Source organism: Chenopodium album, chromosome 11, assembly GCF_948465745.1.
Source record: "Chenopodium album chromosome 11, dcCheAlbu1.1, whole genome shotgun sequence".
In the NCBI taxonomy this organism is placed as follows: Eukaryota; Viridiplantae; Streptophyta; class Magnoliopsida; order Caryophyllales; family Amaranthaceae; genus Chenopodium; species Chenopodium album.
Genome location: NC_137844.1, coordinates 52,617,230 through 52,642,914, shown reverse-complemented (window position 1 = coordinate 52,642,914; position 25,685 = coordinate 52,617,230). Strand labels below are relative to the sequence as shown.

Sequence of the window (25,685 nt, the reverse complement as noted above, 5' to 3'; positions counted from 1 at the left end):
AAGACATGATCAATGTAATTGATCCAAAATATATTCCACGAGTCAAAGGTAAAAACAAATTGAATAGTATAATGTAATGCAAGATATATATGACCATTTTTTTTTATTTTTTTTTAACCAGGGAATCGAAAATAACTTTCAATGGACCATGTATTATTTGTATAGAAACAAGGGAAAATAACTTTGAATGATGCGAATTTTGGGTCGTATCTAGTATGATAATAGTGTGAGAAAAGACTACACATTATTACTTCCACGAGACCACAATGGATTGTTTACAATTTGTCATGATCTTATATAGCGGGTAAAAAAAGGGAGTATTTTTGAAATAATTTTTCGTAAGCTATTAATAGTTCAACCTAGTTTTTTTTGGTGTTTAGAGAGCCATAAGGGCGGGGTGAGAATCGATCCCAGGACCTCTTAGAATCGGAAGAGAAGCTCTAACCACATAAACTATCCCTCACTCTCATAGTCCAACCTAGTTTGATCAATTCAATGTTTTTTTTAGAGGATAATATCTTTAATTAATATTAAAATAACAATCGCTAACATTACCCTTTCCCCTAAATTATACACGTGTCAGCTTCTCTTTTAATTTTTTTCCTGCCCAAACTTTTTTATTCTCTTATAACTTTTTTTTTTTTTTTTTTTTTTTGGAAAAATTAAATATTAAGGGTCTGTTTTGATTTGCTGAACCGAACAGAATATTTTATGAGAGAAGGAAATTAGGAACTGAAAATAAGCTGAAGAGAACATGCCCTAACTGCAAAGTTATTTTGTACAACACTTATCTTAAGGTACATATAGCTAATCTTAAGGAAGGCAAATATTAACACTCTATATATAAGCTGAAAAGAACGTGCCCTAACTGCAAAGTTATGTTATCGAATAAGATCCCACATGATTTTATTTTTTCTAATTTATAAATATCTTTCCTTATTTTGTACTTCCTCTGTTTTTTTAGTTGCAACACTTCACTTTTCACGCTTACTGATGCATGATTTTAATCGTTAATATCTTTATTTACCAATATGTAAAAATTATAAACAATTGATAATTAGTATAAGTCGAGACGAATCTAACAAGATTTCACATGATCGATTATATTTTTACTTAAGTATAAATCATTAAAGATAGTCAAAGTAAAACAAATGAATAATGTACAAGTCAAACGGTTGCAATTATAAAAAAACGGAGGAAATATTAATTTTGGAATACATGACAAATTCACACGCAAATTAGTGTAATTAATGAATATATTTTATTGGTCTATTCTCTTCAGTTTAATTTCAGTTCACTTCAGCTCCAATCAATTCAGTTCAGTTCAACTCCTAATTTCCTTCTCTTATAAACAATTCATTTCAGTTCTATTTAGTTTAGCTCCAATTAGTTCAGTTTAGTTCAATAAATCAGATCAAGCCCTAATACTCCGTATTTTTTCTTTTAACTTTTTATATATATAATTCTTAAGGGCTTAAGGCTATATGTAGCATTTTCATTTTACAAATTTAAAATAAGAAATTATTAATGGTCAAAATAAAGGACAAAACACAAACACACAAAAAAAAAAAAAAAAAAAAAAAAAAGTTGTCAACATCATAGAAAGGTGACGCGTGGAACAGAAACCCATGAAGAAGAAGAAGTCCGTTAGCACTTCACGGAATTTGAAAAAAGAGGCTTTTCTTTTCTACAATTTCATTTCCTTTGTTTTCTTTTCCACCCCTAAAATAATTAATTAGTTGGGAGGTCAAAAAAATCGAGTCTTTCTTTTTCCCGTTGCTTGGTTGCAAAACTCACATTTCTCCCACTCCAAAAAAATCACTAGTATTATTACTATTGTATAGAAGAGAGAGAAAGAAGAAGAAATGGATTGTTTCGAAGCATTGCACTCAACAGAAGGAAACCAAGAATCTAAAATAAAAGGTGTAATGACGCACGGTGGTCGTTATGTTCAGTACAATGTCCACGGCAGTTTATTTGAAGTTTCTTCTAAGTATGTTCCTCCTATTCGTCCCATTGGTCGTGGTGCTTCTGGCCTCGTTTGGTATGTTTTTATTTCATTTTTCTAATCTTTCTTAGCTGTTGTTTCTTAATTAATTAATGTTCATTTATTATGTGGGTTTGAATTTTGGTGTGTTTTTCTTGTAACAAGTTCTTGTACCAAATGGATACCAAACAATATATAGTCACGTTGATAGTGTAATTTTAACGAGCATGCAAGCAAGAGTCTGAAGACGGTGTCTCATATCAAACTTAGTCCATATTTGTATAAATAGAAAATGTTGTCTAAGTGACAATAAGTTATTGTGAGACTGTTTCGTACAAAGTAGGTAAATACGAATTGAAGTAGTTAATAAGACTAACAGGTTTTCTAATGGGTAAGGTTGTTTGAGTTTGGAAATTTTGATGGGTGTTGTCTAATTTGGTTTAAAATTAAAATTTGGGTTGATTGATATTGATTGACTTATTAGAGCTAAATGAAAGAGGGGGGGGGGGGGGGGGGGGGGGGGGGGTTGTATATATAGTGTGTTTGTCTCTTTTGATGTCTTAGTTGAAACTTTGACTATTTATTGTGTCTTGCTAATAATTTTGAAGCATGTATGAATGAGGTTGAGAAGTTCTTGTGCTTGCATGTTTCTGAAGAGCTTTATTTCTTTGATAAAACCAAATAAAAAAATCATAAGAATTTATTATTCATTCATCTACTAATTTATTTGTTTTGGGAGATCAAAACAGAAAATTGGTGTTTCTGATTGTTAATGAGCAAATACTGTATCTTTTCTTATCAGTTCATAATTGAAAATAGATGCTGTTGATAAATTTAAAGTTATCTTCAATTGGTGGTTGTTATTAATAATGAACATTACTATAGTCTTTGTTGTTAGTCCATGAATGAAAATAGATGTTGTGATTGTTGATAAATGTATTGTTACCTTCGGTTGCTGGTTGTTATTAATAATGAACACTACTATAGTAGCTATTGTTAGTCCATGAGATGCTGTGAATCTGTGATTGTTGATGAATGCATTGTTATCTTCAGTTGTAGGTTGTGATTACGATTGAACTTTATTAAAGTATCTCTTGTAGCCCATGACTTGAAGTAGAAGCTGTGAAACTGTGATTATTGTTGATAAGTGTATTGTTATCTTTAATCTAAATTAGTTTTGAAGGATGGATGCTGCTATCACTACTTGACTTTGAATTACACAAGTATTGTAGTCTTCAACTTAAAAGAGAAAATTTGCCGAAGGAAATTTCATAGGTTGCTGTCTTTTTTCCCCCTGCCCTTTTGCTTGCCTTTTGTGCTTATTTGGTTTTTCTGTAGACATTTTCATCGAGTGTGATCTGTCTCAAAGTACATAGGAAAGAGTTTGTGTCTGGTTGGCTTACATGATGTAGGGCAAGACTTATGCTATACGGGTTTACAACTGTCAGAGAAATAACACAATTCTTTCTTTCCAGTGCTGCTGTGAACTCAGAGACACACCATGAGGTTGCTATCAAGAAGATTGGTAATGCATTTGACAATATAGTAGATGCAAAAAGAACTCTGAGAGAGATCAAACTACTTCGCCATATGGATCATGAAAATGTGAGCTTGCTTTCGCAGTTTCATTATGTGTTAGCCTTCTAGCTGTAAAGATTTCGCTTTTCATAAGTACAATCTCTGATTATTGCATTTAGTTTTTTGCTGCAATTGCACACATCTTCATGCAAGGTTAATGGTGAATGCCCAAATCTTTCATGATGCATGTCTCCTATTTGTCCCAATGTAACTTTTAGTATGGAGTAGCAGTAGTCTCTAAATTTTATCAGAATTTAATTTTCTTGTATTGATGCAGATTATTGCCATAAAGGATATCATCAGACCACCAAAGAAAGAAGCATTCAATGATGTTTACATTGTTTATGAACTGATGGACACTGATCTTCATCAGATAATTCGCTCTAACCAAGCTTTGACTGATGATCATTGCCAGGTTTGTCATGATTACTGCAATTGAGATCAAGTTCTTAGGAATCCCCAAGTCATTCTTAGGCTTTCTTTGGTTCAAAGGGAAAAGAATTCTATGTTAATGGAAATCGAGTTTCAAATCAGTTTGCTTTGTTTGATTCTTACTAGAGAAGGTGAAAAAGGGAAATGAATGAGAAGGAAATTGAAAGAATATGGAGAAAAATATGACATTGCTTCCTTTGAAAAGAAAACTCTTTTCCACCCTTGAGAGAACATTTTTCCAAAAGATTATTTTCACTCCTATACCAATGAGAAAATCTGTTTTCCTGAAAAATGATTTCATTCTCTACCAAACGCAACTTATTGTGGTTCATTTGTTTCTGTTAAACTAAACTTAAAGATTCTCAAGGTAAACGGATACAATCCACTGTACTTGGATAGTGTTTGAAACTAGTTAACGGTTTGGGATATCCCTGAAGTTTGAATAAATCTATATTTCCACTGTTTTAAACATGTTATTTACCCATTCAACTTGCTGTTAACTTTGCTCCATCCAAGTTGTTAAAGAGACTGATACTTTTTGTGGATTGCAGTACTTCTTATACCAGCTATTACGCGGTCTAAAATATGTACACTCTGCAAAGGTCTTGCATCGCGATCTCAAGCCTAGTAATTTACTTCTAAATGCAAACTGTGACCTAAAGATTGGAGACTTTGGGCTGGCTAGGACCACCACTGAGACAGATTTTATGACCGAGTATGTTGTAACTCGCTGGTATCGAGCACCTGAGTTGCTCCTTAATTGTTCAGAATACACAGCTGCAATTGATGTCTGGTCTGTTGGATGTATATTTGGTGAAATCATGACAAGAGAACCCTTGTTCCCAGGCAAAGATTATGTTCACCAGCTGAGGCTTATTACTGAGGTAAAGTTCTGCCCTCCCTCTTATCTTCTAGTTACAGTTTATTCCTCTGAAGTTCAGTTCATGAGGAAGTAAGTTCGAAGCTCAGACTTTGAAGTACTTGGTTAAGCTTGAGGAAGGCATCCTCTGAGGTTAGCTTGATACTTGATGTCTCGTCAGCTGGTAAATTCTATCTGTATTAATTATAATAGCCAACGTTTTATGTATATGGCCTAGAAATGATCATGCATATATTATAAATTTCATGGATTTAAGTACATTAGTGTATATGCCACTTTTCTAAGTGCTTTGGTGCTTTCATGTCACATTGTGCTGACATTATTTATGATTTACCATGATTGTAACATTCTTCATAAGGCATGTAAATTGTACCATTGTTTGATGCCTTTAGTACACAAACGTTGTATCTTTAGTACATTTAAACTTAGCATGCTGCAAAATTAAGATTATGTGTACTATTTCTGTTTCTCAGTAATCAGACTGAAACATTATGTCATTTTGGATCCAAAAGTTGATAGGGTCACCAGATGATTCGAGCCTGGGCTTTCTGCGGAGCAACCATGCCAGGAGATACGTGAAACAGCTTCCACAGTACCCAAAACAGCAATTCTCAGCAAGGTTTCCTAATATGTCCCCAGCAGCCACTGATCTGTTGGAGAAGATGCTCGTCTTTGATCCCAACAAACGCGTTACTGGTACTGAAGAAAACCATTTTGTATTTACATTTACTAGTATTCCTCTTTAAAATGGAGAACTTTTTTGGTTCATCTTTGATTAATCTTCTTTGTGTGCTCATCTGTTTGCAGTGGATGAAGCACTGTGTCACCCATACTTGGCCTCCCTCCATGATATCAATGATGAGCCCATCTGCTCAGCACCTTTCCGTTTTGATTTCGAGCAATCATCCTTGACAGAAGAGAATGTGAAAGAGCTCATCTGGAAGGAATCAGTGAAGTTCAACCCAGATCCCGCTCATTAAGTAAAAATGACAGGACAAATCGCTTTGCTTCTGCTACAAAAGGTAGTCTTCTGCAGTTTTTACTCCTGCATACGCTGCTCATTCTTGGAGGAGACCGCCTTTTTAGGTAAATGAAGCTATTTGTCAAGAGTCAGCACCAGTTCTTTCATTCCGAAATGTTAGCCAATTTGGATTATGTATTTAGCTTCGGTTCCTTGTAAAAGAGTTGATGAAATAGGAAAATAAGGAAATTTGAGTTTCTCTATAGCTAGAATTTTAGATTATGGACAATTATATGACCTCTTAAATACTTATTTTAGTTTATTTTGTATAACTTGCTCAGAACTTCTTGACTCTGTATATTTACTGAAGTTGAATACATTCTCTGCATTCAGCCTGTATTTAATCAGAACTACCTTCTATTATTGCAATTTCTCATCCTTAGTAACTAGAATATATAGTCATCAATCCTTTTTGTCCGGAATTAGTTCACACTATCTCACTTCTCATATTCAATAATATGACATTGTTTTATGAATATACCTTTATAATAGTTTAGTGTTATTTCCATCACTACCCTGTCACTTTAAGAAACGGCACGTTAGATAATTCATACATAATCTAAAATATTTTAGGAAATGTGACATCTTTTGTGACTATCAATTTCTGATAGAGTGAGCAAAATTATTCTCTAGGCAAGGAATCTAGTATATCTCGGTACCATAAGATACGGGGTAATAGATAAGGTTTCTTAAGCTTTTTTTTTTATTTTTTTTTTCTCTTTTGACACATTCATAGTAGGTTTTGGAGTTTCTAACCAGCTTCTCAAATCTCAATCTCATTTCCATAAATACACTGATATGCTTCTCTTAAGCTAGCTCCCTTTTTCTTTGGTAGGGAAATTGAAACATACTCCATAGATCTAATCGAAACAGTATATGATATCACATTGTAAAATCCTTCATTCTCTATGGTAAAAAGCAACAATACATTTCAGACAGAAGAATAGAGTAATGTAAACTTTCATTCATATCTTCTTTGCTTCTAGACTGGCTTTTCATCCATCAAAGATACCTCTTTCTCTTGTAAGAACACGTTTGGAGTTTGACATCGTCGATTGGCAAAGGATCTTTAGGATACTCACATTCTGTTTTATGATCAGCTCCTTGATCAGCCAACGCTTCACAAGGTTTAGGTGTTACATCGCTTGAGATCCCACCAACATCAGTGCAAGCCCACTGAACTTTCTTTGGTTTAGCAGCCATCGTTATGGTCACATTCGATATACAAATCTCAGTAAAAGGATCACCCGAAATCCCTTCTAATCTAGCTGCCATTTTCACATCATCAGCTACCATATCTCTGTAGTTGATGTTCTTTATAGTAGGAAGAGCATTCGGATCATACTTGTCATCAGGATGAGACCCGTAATTCCCTGTCATCCAAAACGCCCATTTCATTGTATGCATTGTAAACCCCTTCACATATATATCCTTCACAAAACCTCCTCGTCCTGCTCCTGTCTTGATTCTCACTCCTGACTCCGAGTTTATGGCCACTATGTTCTCTGCCCTGACATCCTGTATTCCTCCTGACATTTCGCTACCTAAAGCAATCACGGCACTTGTTGGAGAAATACATGTTAAACGACGGATTATGAGCTGCTTCGTGGGCATTCCGAAGGAAATTCCATACTCATCCCACCCACTCTTGACAGCAACACAATCATCCCCAGAGACAATGTAGCAGTCTTCAATTCTAGTGTTTGTGCAGGAGTCTGCACCAAAAGGGCAGTGCAAAACACATGTAATTAGATTAACAATAACTTTTCTTTCTCCTCATCATGTCTAGACTATTACCCCTTAATATAATTGGAGGTACCAAAGTTTGTACATTCTATTTCAACAAATTAACAATCGCAACCATAACCATTTAAGGTACCACTACAATGATCAAAGGTATCACCATAAGTCCATAACCATGTGATATACTATCACAACTACTCTCTTCACTAGGGATTGGAGTTATATTGCAGCTCTCAGAGAATCACAGAACATTTTTCGATATGTTATCGTTAACCAATCTAGATTAGTATACAGTCTATACACTACATAAATAGTGAAGGGAAACACTAGGAGTACTCAAACATCTATTAAAGTAAAGCACTATAGTAAAAAAACTAGCAAATTTTATCAAAGAACCAAAATATACCTGGGTTAATCCCATCAGTGTTAGGAGAGTTAACAGGAGCACTGATTGTAATGCCTTGAATTATTATATTGCTGTCATGATGAAAAATTATCATTAGATTGTATAAAAAATGTTGTAAATGATGCTTAAAAAGAAAATCAAAGTAAGTTTACCTGCTATAAACGGGATGAATGTTCCATGAAGGTGAATTAATGAGAGTGATGTTCGATATTTGAATACCGTCAGAATACAGAAGCTCTATTAAGTAAGGCCTTGTATTCTTAAGCTGCTTATGATGGAATTTCTGCCACCACATTTCACCTTGACCATCAATTGTGCCATTTTCCCCTGTTAATGTAACATAGTAACTCCATATTAATATATTTTTTAATGTATATTAATACTATGATTAGACAAACTTTGGTTACAACATTGAAGTGCATGCTAATTATAATTTCTGAGTAGTGTACCTGTGATTATCACATCTGTGAGGTTGCTACCAGTGATTAGGCTGGCATATCTTCCACCACCATCCCTTCCATGACCATATGATGGCAAGGGCGCGATCAATGGCCACTCGTTCATGTCCTGTTGTAGGAGTAATGTGTGTTTTAGCATATGAAAAAATGAACTAACACCATCTTAATTTTTTATATTTATGGGTTTGTCTAGCATACCACACGTTGTTTAGAGGTGTTAAACGAGTCATTTGAATGTGATTTGGTTCAAGCCATATTTAAGGGTTTAGCCATTTGGCTAGGATCTTACTACTGAAATTATCAGGTTGGTTTGGATCGGGTCAAGTTCAACAAACATTGGGTGCAAGTCAAGTTTTGGTCACCCAATGTAATTTAAGACATAAGTCTAATAACCAATGCAATAGTACGTAACTATATTTAACTAACAAAAAATCACCCAATAATATTTCATTAAAATTATAATACAAGTATAAAAAAAAAAAAACCGTAATAATTAGAAGACTAAAAAAAAAAAAAAAAAAAAAAAAAAAAAAAAAAACCAAACCTGAGAAGCTAAAAGAACAGCATCCTTGTGAAGAAAGAGAGTAAAATGACTAGTAAGATTGAAGCTTCCAGTTAACCATTTTCCAGCAGGAACAAACAGCAAACCTCCACCGTCCGATTCAAACTGGCTAAGATGATCAACGGCTGTCTTAAAAGCTTTAGTATTAGAGGTGTTTCCATCACCTACACCACCAAAGTCAGTAATAGAAGCACTATGACTTCTGCAGCTCATTGCAACATACTCAAAATTTTCCAACACCGCCCTTGTTTTTCTTCCTTCGACGCCTTTCGTATCCATGATTATTCCAACTAAAAAAACCAGACAAAATAATACTACACCCATTTTTTGTACCTGAAACAAAAATTAAATTTAGATAGAAAAGAAAATATTTAATTAAAATGTAAACAAAGTTTTATACAAAAGAACATGTAAAGAGAGGTTGTTTAACTATGTTTCTTGTTACCTTATAAGTTGTTAAAGAAATTCCCTTTAGATGCATTTTTTGGGAATAATGTGGTTTAGTTTTGGATTGTATGAATGATGAATTTGTGTATGTGTGAATTTATATATTTGAGAGAAAGTGGAAGGAAAAGTTTTGCTTTTTGGGTCCCAAAATTTAATAATATAAGAATAATTAATCAACAAAGTTCACGGAAGTTATTACTGTTTTCTTAATGGTTATGGACTGACCTTATATTATTCTTGGATTGTAGCAGCTAGCCAGCTAGTAGTTTGTTTTAATTTTATCCTATAGAATGTGCTGTGGAGTATGGAGTATTGTCGTATGGATAATGGACTATGTGTTGGTCGTTGTCGCGACTTGTGATACGGAGTATAGTCTACCGTATTCATGAGCTACTCGAGCCGAGCTTGATTTATAGTGTAAACTCCATTCAGTAACCTATCATAGAAGCTAAGGGTTGCAACAAATCCTGCAAATTTGTGACGCAAATATTCTTGCCTGCCAAAGTTGTGTGCACACAACATTAACCGTTGATGACGATTGTTTACTGGTTTCAGTGTTGTGCACTCAACTATATCTTGTCTGCTTAACTTTAATTGATAACACAAAATGTCATAAACCAAATTCTCATTGGATTGCGATTTTAAAGTTTTAAATGTTGGATTTCGGGAAAACTCCTCAATCTGGAGTGTGTACTCTCTTCAATTAACCTAATCTGATCTCATAAACGTGTCAAAAAAACCGTGTCACAAGTATTTTGAAATAGGATAAGTATAAACACGACTCTGTATTAAGTAAGCAACCATACATATGCACCAAATTAGTGTAGCATAACGTGCATAAGGATTTACATGGTAAAAGATAAGATAAATAATCAAATAAACAGAGTCCACTATGAAAACGGAAGAGCACACTCAACACCCACTACTACTTGTTGCTTCCACAACAAAAACTACCACTAACTAATTAATTGGTTAGTTTAGTGGTACCGAATAATCTTAGTTACACAACAGCTTTTTTTTTTTTTATTACTGCCATTTACAAGAATAGCTCCAAAATTATTGTCAATTAATTAAAATTCCTCTCAAAACTTTCCAGTGAAGGTTTAATCAAATGGTTGTTGCACTAACCTATATTAATAGCATTGAGCAAATAGAGCAATCTTTCAAGCCATTTTTGTAAGAACAAGAATGTATAAGGTGTACCAATAACTTTTTTTCTAGAGTAACATGTTCGGGTTTCTATACTATATTTGGTAGGTGATAAAAAATGACGATAAATGTAACATAATTATGCCAATCTATATTGTACGGCAATACAACCTCACCTCTAACTCTCTAAGTTAAATAAACAAATTTGATTTGATCAACTATACCTACCTTTTTTTTTAGGGAAATCAACTATACCTACTATAACTACTTAAGGTAATCTTAAAAGTAGTAATAGTTGATCATGAAATTTTGTTTTAATATTACTATCTGCTATAAATATATTTTAGTACTACCATATTTGTCAAAAAAAAAAAAAAAAAAGTAATACCATATTAACAATAACCTTCTCAAGACCATTGTTAGCACAATCAATCCAATTTATTTGATCCATAATTGAACACCACCTAAAACTCAACAATGATTTCTCAACACAAACATGAATTATCACTAATTTGTTAAATCTCATTTAAATAGATATCGAGCCAATACAACCAAACTAGCCTATATACGAAGTACTATGTAATATAGATTAATTAAAATCAAATCACATCTACACGACTCATTCGATACCTATAACAGCTCTAGATTATGATCATGGGCTTGATGGCATGAACATGGTGGGTAATGGGACCCAAAGTATGAGGAAAGTTTTGTCAGACAGCATTTTGCACAAAGTATAGAACCCGTGAGCCACAAGTTCGTCGCGACGTGAGATCATCCTATAATATTATTATTAGCGGCCACCTAAGTTTCTCACGGGTTTATGTTAAGTGGAGGGCAACACTACTACACATTACACTTACACTACCCCTTTTTGTTTTTTTTTTAACTCTTTTGTTTGTATTGCAATATTCACAAGTACTACACATAATTTTCCTAAGTGTTGTTCCCTATTTATATTTCCTATTGTATACATTGCATTCATTTAATACAATTTCTTTCATCACTTTCGGTAGGTTGTCAACTTTTCATGCGCATGAATGGACTATCCAATCCATTCGCAGAATAAACAAGCGGTTATTTCTCTGAATCTAGTGTCTCAATGTAGTAGATTTATCTATTTCTGAGCATATTGCCAGTGGGCCATTGCGCTAGGCATATTGTGCCAATTTACAAAAACAAAATAGATGTTGGGTAATCCCTTTTATCATATTTCTCATAGTATTATGAGTCCTCATTATACTTATATGTTATATTTACCTAACATTTATCTTAGTGATATTTTAAGATAGAATTATGTTTAATATTGATAGAATTTAAGTATTATCTTATTAGGAATTGAAGTTTAGGGTTTGCGGAAGACAATATGCTCTGTAACCAATAAACAACAACATCGAAGCCTTAATATCAATGATGGGGTCAGCTACATGAACAAAAACTTCATTTCATAACAAATTATCATACAAAATGCCCTTTTTGCGTTCGTATGATTTCATTTATGTGCTTAGCAATTTTCTAGCCACACAACATATAGCATATGTTAATCAGTCATTAATATGGTTATTTTTTTTTGGGTGGCGAGGCACCATGGTACTTGGTGCAAACTATTCAAGTATGTAACAATGGAGTATGAGAGAAGCTTGGGGTCTCTTGTTGGCTTTTAGGAATATTATGATGCTATTAACATAAATAGTCTATTTTATGACAATGACATATCCAGGAATGTGGGGATGGGGGTACGAAAATTCGGCTTGTGAAAATAATACGAATTTGCTCAACAAACTAAAATTTCAGTTATTTATTGTTTCTATCCACTATCTTATTACTCATCAAATGTATCCTTTACTTCTTAAAGGTTGTCTATATATTTTTTTTTGAAACAAATCAATTCATTAATAAAAAGCCATTCGGCATCTACAAATGAAATCAAAATTAACAAATACATAAAATTGAATCAAATTAGGGTTTCCTTCATCAAAGCTACGATCGTTGAAAAGATCTTACACTGTGGTACATCTCTCGCACACATCGCTGGAATATACAGTCTTTTCGGAGAGACGGTCTAACGATTTGTTGTAGCCGTAAGGATGATTCTCATCTGATTCGCCTGAACGCATTTGAAAACACTACTAAAAATTAAGGTTTTTGCGACCGCCTCAAACGGTCGCAGAAAACAGCAAAAACGGTCGCAATTCATAATTGCGACCGTCAACGGTCGTAAAGGGATGGTCGTTATTTCCGTGGTCGCAAAAAAAAAATATTACGACTGTGTGACGGTCGCAGATTTATTGCGACCGTTTTTGTTATTTTCAACGACCGCAAAGGAAACGGTCGCAAATATAAATAATTGCGACCGGTAAAAGAAGCGGTCGCAATTAGTGAAATTAGCGACCGCTTTTGGCCGTCGCTAAAAGTTGAAAAAAAAACAAAAAAAAAAATATTACGCACCACCCCTGCTCTTCACAGCTACGCCCCCCACTTCTCACACCCAAGCCAACTCCACCCACTGCCCTTTCCCAGCCAATCACCTTTACCCACCACACTGCACAACTTAAAACACCACCCAATCACCACGAAAACCCCAGCCACCCACCACGAAAACTAGCAAAAATCAACCCAAAACACAGATAAAATCAAACCCAAATAAAACAGAAAATCCAAACAAAAATTCAAACGAAAAAAAGACAAAATTCCAATGATTAAAACATGGAAAAATTCGAATTAATAAAAAAAAACAGACAAAATTCGAAGTAATAAACCACAAAATCGAAAATGATACAATTATCAAACCATAATCATCCAAAAAATCAAACCAAAATAAAATTGACAAAAATCAACCCAAAAATCGAAACGAAAATCAAACATACATAGTAATATTAACAAAAATAACAAAATCAAACCCAAACATTAACAAAAAAATGAAAACGAAAATGAATCCCAAAATGAACAAAAATTAACATTCGAGTGCTGAAATTCGAACAAAAAATCAAAAAAATTCGAATAAAAAATCAGAAAAACAAGTATAAACACGATAACATACCTTAAATCTCGAGTTGACTTCGAATTTCACCTTAAATTTGGTTTAATAAGGCCAAATTCGACCATGAAAAGTCTAGATCTAGACTTTTCATGGTCGAATTTGACCTTAAAAACCATCAACTTGTTAAGCCTTAAGATTGTGACGGTGGAGATAGTGGTGGTGAAAGACATGGTGGTGACGGTTGGTGTCGGTTGAATGTTTGGACGATTTTCGATCTATTTCGTTGAAGTGTGTCTGATTTCCGGCGATAAAAGTCAAAAAATGAAGGAGGAGAGGAGGAATGATGGAGGAGAAGAGGAATGGATCGGAGAGAACGAAAGATGAAGACAGAGAGGAGAGAGAAAGAGAAAAGAGAGAGAGGAGAGAGAAAGAGAAAAGAGAGGAGCGGCTGCTGAAAGTGTGAAAAGAAATTAGGGCTAGGGTTAGTGGGCTTTTATACCAAAAAAAAAAAAAAAAAAACTACTTTATTTGCGACTGTTGAAAACGGTCGCAACTAGCGACTATTTGCGACTGTGAGTTAAAACGGTCGTAATCTGCGACTGTTTTAGGCGGTCGCAACTACTTTATTTTTATTTTTAATTAATTTTCACATGTATTTATTAAAAAAAATTATTTAAATATACTTGCGACGGTTCAAATGGTAAAAAACGGTCGCAAAATTGCGACCGCCTTTAAAATGGTCGTAAAATTGCGACCGCCTTTAAAACGGTCGCAGATTTTTATTTTTGCGACCGTTTTATTGACGGTCGTAAAAAAACGGTCGCAATTTGCCCGAATTCTAGTAGTGAAACTTGACAGTCGTTGCAATCCCGAACAAATCTTTACCACAAAACTGACAATAGGGCAAAAGATAATTACCTTTTTGATGAACCCTAACACACAAACAAACCCTAAACATAAACAAACAACTAAACTAACAAAACCTAACAATTCTACCATAGGGAGACGGACGAATATCTACACTACTTGTGTAGATTTATTGAAACCTAAATTGCAAAACTAAATAAAATTAAGGGAAAAGGGCCGCAAATAGTCTAATTTCCCGGCCTAAGCGACCAAGATTTTGGAGAAACCCTAGAAGAGATAAGGAGAGAAGAGGAAGGAGAAACGAGAACTAGGTTTGTTTTTCTTTAAATGTTGTCTATATAATTGAACCAAACAAATAAAACTAACACAAAATAATAAAATTAAAGGTCATACAATTACACTTTTATAAAACTTTTTACACAAATTTTTATCTGGTCAATGATTGTATAAATAAACTATAAAATTAAATACTTGTAATAATATAAAGTATAACCAATTACAATTACTTTAATAACTTGTCACAATCTAATATGCAATTACACGAATTGAGGCATACTACTTACGGAGTATTAATCAATAAGTATTTAAAATATGAAAGTTTTATTCGAAGGAAAAAAAAAAGTATATGGAGGGCGTGTTCCGATTTACTGAAAACAACTGAACGTGAACTGAACTGAATTAAACTGAATAGAGTTGAAATGAATTGTTTACGAGAGAAGGAAATTTGAAAGTAAACTGAACTGAACTGAAAAGAACAGACCCTGATGAACATATACTACATTTAAAACTTATAATGCACAAACACTTATTTTTATATAATGAGAAATCATTAGACAATCATAGAATATTAATAATGTAGATGAATTAAGATAATATGAAGTATTTTAAATAGTTGATATTTGAAAGTAGTGTTCGTTATACGTTCAAGTATGAAACATCATACTATACTTAATAAACCAACACCTGATAAATTTGGAAAATTGCACTATTGAATGTGAACTATGTTTAATCATGTGTAATTTACGTTTATGTATTAATAAGATTTTACCTGAGTATTTGCGACTATATATGTTACTTCGCAGTGATTTATCAATTAACCAATACCTAAAAAAAAACATTATACTTTGTCAAAAAAAGAACATTATTTTAATAAGATCTTTATAAAATAAAACTTAAAAAAACATGTCTACATATTAACATATGTGTTAGGAGGTAAGGGTGTAATTGTGTTTGATTAATGTGGAACAAATCAATGTAAAATAAGAACGAGAAAAGCAATAAAGAAGATAAACAAAGAACATAAGGATTTATGTGGTTCGGTCAAAAAAATAGGCCTACATCCACGGGTGGGGGATTCGAGAGCTTCTTCACTATAATGGAGAAAGAAAGAGAGAATAATACGAAGAGTCCTAAATGTAATGGCTCAAAAGGTATGATCTAATTGATCAACTAAAACGTCCTTTTATAACATAAGGAGACCCTAATTAAACCCTAAAATTGTTCCCCAATTATACTCAAATAGCCGTCATAGAAAAGATAAAATTTTAGGAAATATTCCCTAAAATAATTAAGCTAAAACTGGACCAAAATAACACACAACTCGTCCAGGCACGGATGTGCTATACCGAGCACTTCGTCAACATCGTTCCAGCTTCGATAGGTCTTCGTAAAACGGCCATAACTTTCTCGTTTCTTATCAGATTGGTCATATGACCTATCGTTGGAAAGACCTTGAACCAAGCTATCACCACCAACTTGAATCGTCTCAAAATCACTTGTAATTTGAGAGATATCTGCATTGAAAGTCAGCCCTACTAGATTTCGAGTCACAATTTAATAATATGAGTGTAGTATTGTGCCATAAGGCCAATAACATGCAATAAGGCTAATAATGCAAACTTAATGGCAAAGTAGCTCATTGATTAATTTGGGCCATCATAATTTAGAGAAGTCCACTTTCATCGAATACTAACGAATTATTTTGTAAATGGTAGGCCACCCTTTAAGCCCATAATGAATTTGGAGATAAAGGCCGTCTTTGTTCCATCTGAATATCTGATACTCATACAACGTACCTGTACTTTTTTTTGTATGAAATATGAAAAGCCCTGCATTTGTAAACCTACAAGGCTAAAAGGGCTACACGGCCTACAGCACATAAAACATGTACTCGTACTTCCTCGATGTATTATGTATGTTATGTTTTGACTTTTACACAATTTATTTATTTACTAATATTATCAAAATACTGAATTTTATAAATTTTACTCATACTTACAGCCTTTAGAGGTATTATTTTATTTGTAAATGGTTTAGTTTTTTTTTTTGTTTATTTTTTTTTTATTTGTAATTTATCGACAAAATACGCATGATACTCTTTGTATATTTAGCTTTATACGGAGTAGCTTAGCTTACAACGTGTACACAATGTATATAAATTATAAATTCCTTTTGTATAGTTAATTTTTTTAAATAAGAAAAAGAAAGCAAGGGAGAGTAAAATGTCAAAAAAAAAAAAAAAAAAAATGTCAGAATTATATTTCTCAAGAATCGAGCTGATTTCATATTATACCCAAATTTAGTGAATGCCCAATTATTAGTTCAAATTTAGTGAATGCCCAATAATTAGTTCCTACACCAAAAACTTGATTTAATTTACATTACCCATCGGTTATATTATTTACATCTAATAGATATTAGTGATAGTGAGATCCAACTCAACTCAACCTCAATTGATTATCTTCTAAAGGGGGCATAGACAACAATGTATTTGTGTATCACCATAACGAAGGCACAAGCATAATGATAAGGAAAAAGATGAGGGGTCATAGGAAAAGGAAATACAAGATCAATGGAGAAAAAAAAAAATTTAGGGTTTTTCGATGCTTTGGTGCCATGTTAAGAATAATAACCTTTTTTTTTTACACAAAGAATAATAACCATTAACTTTCTAGAGTATTAATTATTTTGATTATAATTAATTTATTTCTACATTATTATCTATAAAAAAAAAAATTAAATATAAAGAAGAAATCCTAAAATCGATCAAGTAATTTAAACTTTTTTTATTTTATCAGTTCGGTCCGGATCTAGACCTAGCAAAACATGATATTTGATGTTTAATTTAAAATTTGCAATCCTAACTTAATTTAATTCAAAAGAAATTAAAAGATTAAAAACAACAAGCATATAATCACACTAACTAAACAATATACTACCTCTGTTTTTTTTTTAGTTGACACATTTTGATTTTAGCACTATTCACACTCTCTCCTTTGACCATGTTTTGTGCTTTATACGTAATACAAAATATAGTCATGTGGGATCTTGTTAGATTATTCACGATATATATTTTTAAAATATCAAATTTTCATAATTTTTGTTTATCGGCAACTAAAGATATGAATGATTGAAGTTGTGCATTGGCAAACGTGACTAAAGAAACGTATCAACTAAAAAGATACAGAGGAAGTATGAAATTGGTATTTCCTTTAAAAAAAAAAAAAAAAAAAAAACTGTAAATAGAATTCCATATACTTATAATATCTTATAGAATGAAATTATTATTATTTCTGATACATATTATACCATACATATATGTGTTAAAGCACCACCCAACCAAATAATCCTTCAAGGTTATATTGAAATGTGGATATAACATGAGGTAACCTATATTATTATTTTTAATTATGCTGGCTCTTGATACGATGATAAATAACTGATTTGATTAAAAGTTTAACTTGGATTTAAGGATTATGATTGGTTTTATTATACTCTATATCAAGATGATAATGAATAAAAAAAAAATGCATTATTGAGCTTAACGGCTTTGACGTAACCTCTTTACCCTACAAATGTGCTTCAATTATAAATTTATATAATATACAAATATACTAATTAAATTTGATTGGACGAAAATAGTTCCCTAAAAACTGGGTCTTTAGATAGCAATTAAAACTCCACTAATAAGGGTAGGAAAAAGCAAGCTAAGAGACATGCAAATTAAACAGCGTAGGAACATCACCTAACTTGGCATTTTCAAGTGCCCCCAAAAGCTGGGACATGCCTAAACCTCGGCTTAACGTTGATAACTAACAACGTTGAGAACTAGGACAAACTATAAACAAGAATAAAACACCACTTACGATATTGACAAAAAATTTGTTTAGGTAAGGTACGTAGTTGTTGCGCTCAACTTCTTTCGACTTATTTCACAACAAAATAAGTTCAGACTAGCTTTGCAGAGATTACATACACACTTTTATTTTCAAAAGTAGCGTAACACACCTTATTTTTCTTTGATGACTACTACTGAGTCCGGATGCAACTTTGTTACACCCCCAAACCCCAATAATACCCAACTTCCGGAAATATAAGATTTTAAAGACTTTTACACGTTTTACATCAATAGAGGCCATAATAATTATACCTTCCCATGCAGAAAAAAAAAAAAAAAAAAAGAAAAAAAAACTTATGTCGCCTAACTATTTAAAATTAAGTGGCAACTTCAATTCAGACTTGACAATCTAATATGTAATCACATTCATTAGGAAAAATATTATACTATCACAAGTTCACACTGCACATTCACAAGCTAAGCATTTCCATACAGAACAATCGATCAAAGTTAAATGCATACTGTCTTCTTAACATTATTATGGTTGTTCATATGCATTATCATGGCCTTTAGTCTCAAGATGCCACAACCAAGTACGTGTACAAGATTTTACAGCCTAACTTACAGGCAGAACATAACAAAGCCAGCGCGCCAGACTTAGCTTGTCATAGCATATATGGATCAAGGCTATCTGTCTATAGCATACAACGTATAGAAGATCACCAATTCATCAAAGCAAGGCTTATAATCTATAAAGAGACAATCAACCTCCTACTATAAATTTTGTTGAAGCAAGAAAACGATAGAGTGAAGATAAGACAGCTATTATCATATCCTATATCCTATATATATATATATATATACACACACACGTAGTATTGTAAACACTAATATCATGGTAAGATGATGCATTTTGTTAATTTGTTTGGTACGTACAACTACAAATTGTTCTAAATGCATGTTTAACAAAGTGCAAACATTGTTCAATTAAATAGTGCTAAGAATTAAAAAGAGAAAGAGTGAGACTGCTCCTTGTTCTTCATGCTTTTAGCCCTTTCCTTTTAATCAATGACTATGATATATAGCTTTAATTTCTAGTTTTGTTCTTATATAAATTCTTCAAAGATTTGAACTTTTATTCCAAGTTATTCTAGGGTGAAATTTCTACTACATTAATCCTAATCAAAAGTTTTTTCTCTTTAATTTTTTTTTTTACTTGGAAATTTATTTCATGCTTGTTTGAGTCATTACTAAAAACAACTTAATTAATTTACGCTTTGAGTCCTAGTTTGTCTTTGGTTGGATCGTGAAAGGAAACAAGACCTAATGCTTTATTAGTTCTGTGTGTTTATTTGATGAAGTCCTAATATATATCACACTTGCATACACACCAACTCATCTTCAACCATATAGCTATTTTCCAACACATATATTACACTCAAATAGCAAGTATTGTGTAGACATAAACTTTGTCTAGCATGGAAAAGAGATGAAAAGATCCTAAAATTGTGATTATGATCCTACAATTAAATACTTACTTGATCGAGTAACTTCCCTTATGCATGTATAGATTGTATAATGAAAGATCCTACAATAATAGTTTCCGTAGATCATCAATAGCTAAATGTATATATTGAAGAGAAAAAAGAAAATAAGGATTAAATTGCATAAATAATTAGAAAGAAAGCAAGATCAAGGGGTGTAGTCCAAATGATAGATCAAGAACATAGTTGCCTTGTTTTGATTTGCATCAGTGGAGCGAGCGTAGAATAGTATATGATGCCAACAATAATCAAGATAATACATACTTTTAGATGCATGAAGTAGAAGATATACTAATTTATATCCATCTTATGCTTCATGTATATAGAATATTATGGGTAAAAGATCAAGTATTGTATATAAAAGAAACTACATTGAAAGCTTTCTAGTGCATCAATTTCTCGAGAGCATAAAAATTATAACTTTACAATCAAACTGTGCTTTAGGTGCTCTATATGAAAAAAAGGGCCTTACATCTCATCATGATGAGATCGAGTAAGAACTCGAAATCAGAAAATGAGATCCTGTTAACAAGATAAAAAAAATCCCTAGATCTAATATCAACATAGATTTTCATCAAGTATATATAATAACCAGTTCAAACAAACTTAAGTCATGTGATTGATCTCACAACCAGGCTATTGAAATACATAGTCCATTTATATCATCATTAATAACTTTTGACACAGATGAAAAATTCATTAATAAATTTTGCAAAATTTACATTTTACAAACAGTAAAACCCTAGAATTAGAAGAATTCACACGTACACACAATGCAACTGGAATAGAATATATTTAAGTACATCAATAATCAAACTCTTTGCTCACAAACAAGCTAAGTGAACAACATAAAAGCTAAAAAAAAACCCCTTATTTTAGGCACATCACAAATTCACACCCAAAAAAAAAAAAAAAAAAAAAACATTCAATTATTTATAGATCTATTTCACATAGCTTAGGGTAACACCAAGTTTGGAGCACAAGGGAATCACTACTTATCTCCAAACAAGTACCCGAGTGATGAACTTCCTCCCGGAACAGATTTCACTTTTGTTGATGGACGATCCTAAAGATGAAAACAAAATAAAATCTTGATTTTGTTAGTACATATACCAAACTACAAATTAAAGCTAATCGGAGAATTTTCGAAAAATTATCAATTTAATTAGTACTCACAGTGATGAAATTTCCTGAATTAGGGCCTTGTGCTCTATGATAGTTATTGTTGGTGTTGTCTACCTTTTGTGGAGAGGAATTTTCTTCTTCTATGTCAGTACCATAAGGCGGGTTTATAGCCTTAGATGGTGATGGAGGAGGGTTATTCGCCGGTTGCCCTTCTTTCGAGCCAAACAAGTAGCCCAAGGAGCTTTGCCCACCACCATAACTTTCACCTCTACTCATGGTTTTTCTTAAAGAAAAATGTGATTAGCAAAAAGATAGGGCATGACAGATTTGACAATATATAGAAAGGTAGTTGATAGTTCTTTTTCTAAAGTGATTATCCTAATATCCCACCTAATACAGTGAGGCCATATATATTTGTACTAATTAGATGGACATGATTGTACATCAATCAGCATTATATGATTTGATGGGTGATTATTGTGTATAATTCTACGGTGTTGTTATATTAGGTGAATAATTAAGGAATAAACACACTGTCCTAGCTAGCTATATGGAACAGTTTAAAGTTACTAGCTGTCTTCAATTTGTGGTGTTTTACATGTTTTATCTATGAGGTTAACAGTTAATTAATAATTATAGCACCACCGCTAGTGCTTGGATGATGTACAAGCTCAACTCTATAAGAGCAAATAAGTTCAGATAAATCGAACTCAAATCATAATAAAGAACACAACCTTTTTTTTTTTACTCTTTTGTTGATTCTGGTACAAGTAACAAGTCAAAAAGAGAGCGCTTAAAGGAGAATAAAAGACTAAAAGAGATCCCTTAAAAAAAAAAAAAAAAAAAAACTATTTTAGAGGTGAAATTCTCATATACACCCAATGTTAAATTTTGCTCGATCATTTTGATGATTATTATTGCTTATATAATCATCTTTATTTGCACTCATGTTTATGCAACAATTTTCAAGTTGAGAGGAAATCCAAGATATCATATTACACTATCAAATTTATCTTATTAAGAGCCAACTCAAAATGGCATATTATATACAAAGTGTAATGCAAAATGGCATGAGAGAGATCAGAGTAGGGTTTGATAGGATTGTTTAAAATTATGATACCACATCAGAGAGTGGCCTGGTTAATTCTCCTATACATCTAGAATTAGTGATTTCATTGGAATATATTACCTTTACAACCCAACAAAGGATAAAAGATAGATAGTTAAATTACTCTAATTACAATCCTATATACAAGCCATAAATAGTTTACATATCTCTATATATTCTAATAAGCTAACGTTATTGGAACAAGCCCCCCCCCCCCCCCCCCCCCCCCACTCCCTTTTTTTTTTTTTTTTTTTTTACTAGAATGATGATATATACAAGTCAAACATTTAAAATATGCTCAAGGTAAAGGATTCAAAGCTGATTTCAAAGAGAGGATGGCCCTTGCATGCGCATCCGCAAAAGGCCACAAAGGGGCACGTTCCCGTATGCAAGGGCTTGCTTACTATGATGATATATACAAATCAAACATTTAACATATGCGCAAGGTAATTTAAAGGAGTGCGTCCGCACAAAGCTGATTTCAAAGAGAAGATGACCTTTGCGCATCCAAAAAGGGCATTCACACAAGGGCTTAATTCCCCAATTATTTCCACGCGCCTTTTTCTTAATTAGTTGTTGATTGTTCATTTAATGCTTGGAGAATATATATGTACGTTGTACTTGTCATTCTTTCATTATTCACAAAATATTAAACACTATTTAAGGGTTTATAAGAGGTTTTGTGAGGTGCATTTGAATTTCATACAATTCATGCTTGTATTCTCGTGTTCATTCACTATCAATACTACTTTATAGTGCAAAGTGGGTTTTTTCTTCGGTTCTCAGGTTTTTCCATGGTTACATCGTCTCCACTTACTTTATTTATTTCTTCATTGATTGATTGCTTACTTATTTGTTCATTGTTGTTGTGGCTATTGATTGCAATTAGTTCCACTCTAAATCATAACAATATATATTCAAAAAAAAGGCTGTTTCCGTTTATATCATATGTGACGACGTGACGCGCATACAATCAAGCAAGCCATCACTATTATACTAAGTAAAAGACATGTGGATCGCATATTGCAATTAGATTGACAACGTCATTTACATCCTTAATTGGCAATTTTAGATTGACATTAAGTAAAATCTCTATTCTATACTCTCCAACTTAACTAGATATGAAAAGTATATCGATATTTTTTTTTTTTTTTTTTTTTTGGTGCACATCGGTATTATTTAATGATCATTACTATTTGATTAACATGTTACGTTTTTTGAAGATACTACTAGAACAAGGTAGTATATATATTAGGTTGGTACTTGGTATATAACACAAAGTTGTCAATTACTTAAGATTACAGCCGAGCTGAGGAACCTAAAAAGGTTTTTCTTTTCTTTCTCTCTCTCTCTCTCTTTTTTTTTTTTTTTAGAAATTAGAGGGTTAAGCAATAAGAGCATACTAACTCGTTGAATCAACTTTTTACCAAACAATTGATATAATGGATTTTTAAAGTCAAGTCTCTAGATAAGTCAAATGAGCTTATTATTATTATTATTATCAAAACTCTCTTTATTAAAATGTCTTAGCACTTTATACGTGTGTGATAACATACTCATACTGAGCATGATGAAAAAGTTGAAGAATCTAAACCAAGCTATAAAAGAGTCGGATCAAATTAAATTCCACAATATAATCATAAAAACTCAACAAATACCATCAACTAAACTGGTTTTAAAAAAGTTAGGGACCCAATATTGCATCAATAGTCATTGCAATTTGATGTGGCTTTGGGACCTAATCAGAATATTAAGCAAAAGCTAAAGATTTATTTGTGGTGTTCAATCAAGGTAATTGACCACAAATACAAATATGCATATCTTAGTGCTCAATTAAGACCCCTCAATTAGGGGTTGTCCTCAATCAAAAGTAGCAACATTGAGTTTGTTATTTTATGATAGCCTAAGCTCGGTTGGAAGGGTGCTTGTAGGCCAAAGATACACTACATAGTCGATTTCACTTGATCATCTGTCACTTTGATTAAATTAGCCACAGTCCCAAAATAGTAATTGTTAAATTCTTCTTTTTAGTTGAGTTTCCTTCAAAAATTATATTTGTACATACTAATTAAAGGCAAAGCCCTATTTGGTTTGATTTTGTTTTAACATTTTAATTTATTCCTAAAATAAGTTGAGACTAGTTTATATAACAATATAATATAAAGGCAAAATTACACTTATTGACATGAACTATATGACTCGAATACATTGTTTTACATGAACTTGAACTTGAACGCTAAAGGAACTCAATGACATAAACAACATACTAAAGACACTCAATGGCAAGAAATTTGCAGTGAAAGACAATTCTGGTGACGTTTTTAGTTTTATTTATTAAGTTTATCTCAGTGAGTGTCTTAACCGTACGTCCAAGTTCATGTTAATTTTATTATGTACATAAGTTCGTGTCAATGTTTGTAGTTGAGCCATAGTTAGTTCAAGTCAATAAGTGTAGTAATTTCAACTAATTAAAATTAATTCTACAGACAATGTTATAAAAATATATTTTTTTATGTAAATTTTTTTTTTTCAATTTTCATTCTAGAGTTGGGAGTTTGGACCAATTGTCCTATATAATAAAACCTTCTTTTTTTTTTCCCCTACATTATCACTATTTTGATTAATTAATACATGGAATGCATTTTTTTTAGTAGGGTAAGAAGAAGGCTTTATCGAGCCTCAACCTAGCATGACTCAAATTAACGTAACCATTATATTAAATTTCTCCAATTAGTTATATTTTAAATTGCGAAGTTCATAACATTTTCTTAATACTTCCTCGGTTCCCGAATGTTTCATCAAACAGGCCTATCAACCTATACAACGAGGAGGAGAGTTCTGTCATAAGGGGTTTCATACTAAAATTAAACCAGGCCAATTGGCGATAGCAAGAATAACTCCTCTAATTTATTGAGTAGTACTATCTTTCTTTATTCTCCAATATAGGACATCATTTTCAAGTGGACTATAATGTATTTCAATAGCTTCACATGGTTTTTGTGATTCCTCTCACCTTTTATCAACTTCTTTACAACACTATTGTCTATCCAATATTAATTAGGAGGACGGAGGAAGTAATAATATACATTCAAGGGAAACATTTTATAGAAAAAGGTATCATATAAAGATGATTAATCAAGTTTTGCAACCCTGTGAACAAAAGCTAATTAGTAATTACACTGTAATGCCCTCATCTTTCAAAGCCTAGTTAGGTGCTTTCTAGTTTGTAGGTGGAGCATACAATAATGTCTAATGTCTACTACTACTACCTTTGCTAGTCT

At 32.5% G+C, this 25,685-nt stretch overlaps 3 protein-coding genes across 3 annotated transcripts; 1 reads left to right on the top strand and 2 right to left on the bottom strand.

Moving 5' to 3' along the window:
- The first annotated feature begins 1,747 nt into the window (after nucleotides 1-1,747).
- Nucleotides 1,748-6,248, top strand: LOC145569163 (mitogen-activated protein kinase homolog MMK2-like). Its single transcript, XM_081628523.1, has 6 exons — nucleotides 1,748-2,044; nucleotides 3,463-3,592; nucleotides 3,843-3,980; nucleotides 4,549-4,881; nucleotides 5,390-5,573; nucleotides 5,685-6,248. The coding sequence occupies exons 1-6, from the start codon at nucleotides 1,866-1,868 to the stop codon at nucleotides 5,855-5,857; spliced, it is 1,137 nt and encodes a 378-aa protein (XP_081484649.1). The 5' UTR covers nucleotides 1,748-1,865; the 3' UTR covers nucleotides 5,858-6,248.
- A 527-nt stretch (nucleotides 6,249-6,775) lies between these two features.
- LOC145569162 (putative polygalacturonase) lies at nucleotides 6,776-9,648 on the bottom strand. Its single transcript, XM_081628522.1, has 6 exons — nucleotides 9,513-9,648; nucleotides 9,050-9,400; nucleotides 8,497-8,614; nucleotides 8,200-8,374; nucleotides 8,048-8,118; nucleotides 6,776-7,613 (listed from the first exon to the last, which is right to left on the bottom strand). Exons 1-6 carry the CDS (start codon nucleotides 9,546-9,548, stop codon nucleotides 6,901-6,903), a joined length of 1,464 nt encoding a protein of 487 aa, XP_081484648.1. The 5' UTR covers nucleotides 9,549-9,648; the 3' UTR covers nucleotides 6,776-6,900.
- An 11,455-nt stretch (nucleotides 9,649-21,103) lies between these two features.
- Nucleotides 21,104-21,600, bottom strand: SP1L5 (SPIRAL1-like5). Its single transcript, XM_081628521.1, has 2 exons — nucleotides 21,348-21,600; nucleotides 21,104-21,237 (listed from the first exon to the last, which is right to left on the bottom strand). Exons 1-2 carry the CDS (start codon nucleotides 21,570-21,572, stop codon nucleotides 21,163-21,165), a joined length of 300 nt encoding a protein of 99 aa, XP_081484647.1. The 5' UTR covers nucleotides 21,573-21,600; the 3' UTR covers nucleotides 21,104-21,162.
- Between the last annotated feature and the right edge of the window lie 4,085 nt (nucleotides 21,601-25,685).

Coding starts and splice junctions, on each gene's coding strand:
- SP1L5 (XM_081628521.1), bottom strand. CDS start 21,572: ATGAGTAGAGGTGAAAGTTATGGTGGTGGGCAAAGCTCCTTGGGCTAC. Junction 21,238..21,347: donor ATTCAGGAAATTTCATCACT/GTGAGTACTAAT, acceptor TTTCATCTTTAG/GATCGTCCATCAACAAAAGT.
- LOC145569163 (XM_081628523.1), top strand. CDS start 1,866: ATGGATTGTTTCGAAGCATTGCACTCAACAGAAGGAAACCAAGAATCT. Junction 3,981..4,548: donor TGACTGATGATCATTGCCAG/GTTTGTCATGAT, acceptor TGTGGATTGCAG/TACTTCTTATACCAGCTATT. Junction 4,882..5,389: donor AGCTGAGGCTTATTACTGAG/GTAAAGTTCTGC, acceptor TGGATCCAAAAG/TTGATAGGGTCACCAGATGA.
- LOC145569162 (XM_081628522.1), bottom strand. CDS start 9,548: ATGCATCTAAAGGGAATTTCTTTAACAACTTATAAG. Junction 8,375..8,496: donor CACAGATGTGATAATCACAG/GTACACTACTCA, acceptor TTACATTAACAG/GGGAAAATGGCACAATTGAT. Junction 8,119..8,199: donor ATTCATCCCGTTTATAGCAG/GTAAACTTACTT, acceptor TCATCATGACAG/CAATATAATAATTCAAGGCA.